The 5196-nt window shown below is 29.5% G+C and overlaps 1 protein-coding gene across 1 annotated transcript; it reads right to left on the bottom strand.

Moving 5' to 3' along the window:
- Positions 1-2487: 2487 nt before the first annotated feature.
- LOC137832163 (cytochrome b561 and DOMON domain-containing protein At5g47530) lies at positions 2488-3926 on the bottom strand. Its single transcript, XM_068640192.2, has 2 exons — positions 3151-3926; positions 2488-2628 (listed from the first exon to the last, which is right to left on the bottom strand). The coding sequence occupies exon 1, from the start codon at positions 3784-3786 to the stop codon at positions 3214-3216; it is 573 nt and encodes a 190-aa protein (XP_068496293.2). The 5' UTR covers positions 3787-3926; the 3' UTR covers positions 2488-2628; positions 3151-3213.
- Between the last annotated feature and the right edge of the window lie 1270 nt (positions 3927-5196).

The raw sequence follows: 5196 nt of genomic DNA, 5'->3' as shown, positions 1-5196 counted from the left end.
ACGTTTATTTTATTTGGTTTATTATGTGGAAAGTTATTAATAAAATAGTCCAAAGAATAACCATAGCGAGACGTAAGCATGTTCGATGCGGAAAAGTAGAAAAGCTCCAAAATATTTGCATTTGAATATTAAGCCATGAATTCGTCACCTCTTGGTTGATATATTATGAAGACTTTTATTTTAGATCACCAAGCTTTTGTTCGTCCCAGCACACCCCTGTTTTTTCTTCAAAATTTAGTATCGTGTTGCTTGGAAAATTGACTTTTTATTATGACCTGTTGGAAATTTAGCGTAAGATCTTTGGGGGGGGAAAAAATACAGAGGATTTTAATGCTTGAAACTTGATTAGAAGTTAGGAGTAGTAAATTTGGAGTTGTTGTTGGAAATATCTTAGTCATGTCACAAGTGTTGAAGGTAATTGTCCATTAACGTTTCTGGAGATATTTTATTGCACTAAAGTATTAGTTAATAAGGGCATTATGTGTGTGCAGCAATGGTAGGTGACCTGAAAAAAGCTTCACAATCTTACCTTGACCCCCTCAAGTTATAACCAAAAGATCTTACGTTGACGGACATCTTGGACAAGGTTCGTGATCAACAAGTGTTTTTAACTAGAAGCATTCTAGAAATGTCTTTTATTGTTTTTGGCACAAAACTATATTGATGTTTTGTTTAGTAGTCCTCTCACGCTTATTACAAAACAATTCTCATGTCCCTCTTCACGTATTATCCCTTTCGATGATCATCATTTTTCTGTCCTCTTGATTATGAAAACAATTCACCAGACATTATACAATTATTTTGATCTTTTACTAATATTTTATTTTTCTTATACACACAATTAAAATATATATTCTACAAATATTAAAACACTAATTTTCAGATTAAAAAGTGCCTTTTTGTTGAGGAAATCTGAAAACTATTTCATTCATATTAATTAACGTCGATCGTTATTTTAACCATTTTTCTTACGTATTTTTTTATTATTTTAATCTGTACCTATATATAAAGAAAAAAAAATTATAATTTTTTTTATATAATTTTTTTTGTAATTTCACCCTTATTTAATATATATATTTTATTAGTATAATAGAGTATTTTGTCATTTCATATGAATTATTTAAAAAATAAAATTATTTTTTAATTTTAAAATTAATATTAATATACTGTTTTTACACTGAGACTAACTCTCACACTCCTCCACTCTTTCCTGCATTCCTTATTTTAAGATAACAGTAAAAAGAAAGAAAGAGTATATTCTCATTCATTTACACACCAAATTTCACATATCAAATAAAATAACCTCCACTTCGAAACATTTTCTTCACTCCATTTCAAGCAACTATATTATTTGGTAAAGTCATTATTCTTTTGTATCTACGTCAATCATCAACGTGAACATCATCACACTCTCCGATCCCAAATCTATCAATGAAAAAAGAGAAAAAGTTTGCAGAAGAGAAACTTAAACTAGAGAAGAAAAAAAAAACAAATTGTTTAATCAATTCATCATTTTTCTTTTACATATCAATTTTTTTTTTCAATTTCGACTCATCTAACATTATTTATGTATGTATGCTAAATTTCTATCATCATAAAAGTCGAGTGAAAAAAAAATGCGAATACACATACACAGCTGCAGCTGCTGTGCGTATGTGTTCCTGCTAGTAATTATAAACACAATCAACTTTATTCAGTCAATTATACTTAAAATTACTCATCATAAATAATCGTTACAATGATAAAAAAATTACAAATACTTCTATTCTATAATTATGAAAATTAATTAGTAAAAGTATGTACATAACCTCTATACTTAAAAGTAATATATATTTTCTTTACTTAAAAATTAACATTCTTTTAAATTATTCTGTAAAATTATATATTTTGTATTTTTTTAATATGATAAAAATATAAATAAACATGCATAAGAACACTTGTATATTTCATTCCAACTCAATTGAATACTATATAATAATAGTTACATTTAAAGACAAATACTGCAGCCCTTTTAAATTTTTATGTATTAAAATATTAAATTTTTTTATCTATATTTCCTTAATTTCTTTTATGAAGAACATTTGTTAGTATTATTTAAAAAAAAAGTAAGTGCGTAAACAAAATAAATTATTTGTTAATTATCTAAGTTCATTTTATTATATACTTAATTAAATTTATTTATTTATTTAAATAAAATCGAATATAATTAAACTTAAAGTTGAGTTCAAATATTTTAAATAAGTTCACTTTACCTTTGTGATCTATTTATCTATACACATAATTTCTCTTCTAAATTTGGCAAGGGATCCTCCTCCTTTTTATTAAAATAAAATTAGTGATTGGACTTTTGCACTGACAAATTATTTTTGTTTGTTAACAAAAAAATTATCGTTCATGCCTTTAATCAAATCACACTTAAACATAGTAATAATATATACAATATATCTATGAATAGTACATATAGATCAAGTGTTATTTATGCTTATAACTGCAACCATTATATTGAATCATACAAAAAAATAAAATAAAAAACTTCCACTTCGTCATGCACGAGGGATGTGTCGTCGATAATTTGGGTCTTTTTGCTATTCTTCTGCCACAACGGAACGAACAAAATCTCTTTACTGCCTGCAAAAGAAATATATAACAATTTGAATCAGGATACACTTTATTATTCTTTATATAATTCGAAAACTCTCCACTTTAAAAGTCGAAACTAAAAATTATTAATATACACGTCGAAATGCATTTTAGGACAAAAACAACAAATACATATGTGATAAAAATATACAGATATACACATGTGATTTGTTAAAAAAAAAAACACTTTCTTTTTCCAGAAGTTTGTGTAAGAGAATCAATGAAATTTTGACTTTAAATCTCTTGTTGGTGGCTGCCAATCTCATATCCTTATTATACCATTGCTGAAGACTTGCAGAGTAGTCCAAAGAACAAAACTTTACGTATTTTTCGGCATGTATATAAAGAAAATCAATAAATAGTTAGATTGAAGGCATGCAATCCCTCAACACAAGCACATGCACACAAAAAGTGATGCATGGGAGAGAATTTATATAACTTTGTTCATGCACATAAGGAAACCAATTAACAAAAAGTATCCATACAAGATTGGTAAAGCCAGGTACTTACATTAATTTATTCTTCTTGTTCTAAGTGAATATATACTTCCCACTTGATCTTGGCTACCTTGAACTAGAGAAGATCCAAGCTTTCCTTGGCTTGGAGGTTAGAAGTAGCAAGTTGATGCTGTGCAGGGGTAGAAGCAGATAGAGGACCATCTTGCCAAAGGTGGACCAAATTGGTGGTACCATTTGGAAGAGTGAGGGTAGCATAGATGGTGATCTCACTATTCTGACGGGTAGCTCTCAAACTAGAGATGACATAAGAGATGTTTCCCTCTGCCAACTGGGTTGAGTAACCTTGGATGGAAGAAGTGTATGCTCTCGGGGCACCACCGGATTCTGAGATAGCCACCAGAGCCTGTGCTCCAACCATAGCTGAATTGAGGTTGTTGTTGGGATTGATGGCCCATGCAACCCACCTGTCCGAAGCGTTGATTCCAGCGTGTCTGAATGCCATGTCCAACTTGGCTGTGTTCTGGTCGTAAGTCCAATGGAGGTACGAGGTTAACTGGGGAAGATCACGGCATGAGGTGAAGACCTTGTTGTCTGTGAAGGTGTGGTTCAGGCATGTCTGTGACTGTGCTGAGGATTTGAGAAGGAGAGAGATCAACACAGATAATGCAAGCCTCAAATTTCCAGCCATGTTGTTACACCTTACACTTCCTTCTTTCTCTGGCTTCTGCTTGTAGTAAACACAACACAAACAAGCACTCTCAAGTTGAAGGAAGTGGCAGAGAATGAGAGAGGGAAGAAGGGGTTATTGTAGGAGTGGGTGTGGGTTATTTCGTGTGTGTAATGTTCAAAGGATGACTAATCTGTTAGAAGAAAAATAAAATGTTCGATCCTGTAAAGTACTGAAACAAAACCCTTATTATAATACATCTATCAACTACTATCAAAATTTGTCCATGTTTAATTAATAGTCTACCGGTACCGGAGGAAGGATAGAGTTCTCAACATTGGTCAGTGCCGATGACCAAATTCGTTAAGCTTAGAGAAGATTAACAAGCGGAAAACAATAACTAAATATTATCTAATATTAATATTAGATAATATCTCTTTAATCATATTCCAAATGTTAATCTCACCTATTAACAATTATTCATAATATTCATACAAATAGTTACAAGTTTCTAAAAAAAAAAAAATACATCATCATCATGTATTAACTTGCAGGTATGATCCGACGAAAATTTGTGGAAACTTACGAAGGAGTGAAAGATAACTAAAAGATGAGGAGGGAGAGTAGTTCACACAAAGAGAGTTGTTTAGTGAAGTAGAGAAGGGAAGAAAGTGACCGACACACCTAAATAAAAAATTATAATAAAAAAGGCATAGATTAAATATATAATTGTAAATATATATAATATTTGAAGGTTTTTCATATAAAATGTTACAAGAGCAGTTCAGAGAAAGAGAGTTGTTTAGTGAGGTAGAAAAGACCTAAATAAAAAAATTGTAATAAAAAAGACATATATTAAATATACAATTATAAATATATATAATATTTGAAGGTTTTTTATATAAAATGTTACTAGAGCAGTTCACACAAAGAGAGTTTTTTTTAATGAAGTAGAGAAGGGAAGAAAGTGACCAACAGACCTAAATAAAAAATTATAATAAAAAAACTTAGATTAAATATACAATTGTAAATATATATAGTATTTGAAGGTTTTTCTATAAAATGTTACAAATATTATTTTAAAATATTATTGACAAAAACAAATTTTATAACTTTTAAAGTTTGATGTGATAGTGGTACACCTTCAAATTCGATATGAGAATCCCAATTTTTTGTTTGTCTTGATTCAGTCACAACTCTATAAGTCATTTCTCATGCAATCAATCTCATAAATAAATTTGAAACCGAACACACTATTTCTAAAACCAGACCAAACTAACTACTTCAATCAAATCAATAGGAAACCGGTTTGAAGACCAGTCTGTTCATTCCGCAAAACTATAACAACTCAAAACTAATGCAAAAAATCAATTTAAACTGAACTTTTCATTTTTTTATTTTTTTTATTTAATTTAAATAGCTCTAAACACA

Source organism: Phaseolus vulgaris, chromosome 6, assembly GCF_051622355.1.
Source record: "Phaseolus vulgaris cultivar YP4 chromosome 6, ASM5162235v1, whole genome shotgun sequence".
Classification (NCBI taxonomy): Eukaryota; Viridiplantae; Streptophyta; class Magnoliopsida; order Fabales; family Fabaceae; genus Phaseolus; species Phaseolus vulgaris.
The sequence above is the reverse complement of the archived record's forward strand: the minus strand, read 5'-3'. Positions and strand labels throughout refer to the sequence as shown.

Coding starts and splice junctions, on each gene's coding strand:
- LOC137832163 (XM_068640192.2), bottom strand. CDS start 3,786: ATGGCTGGAAATTTGAGGCTTGCATTATCTGTGTTGATCTCTCTCCTT.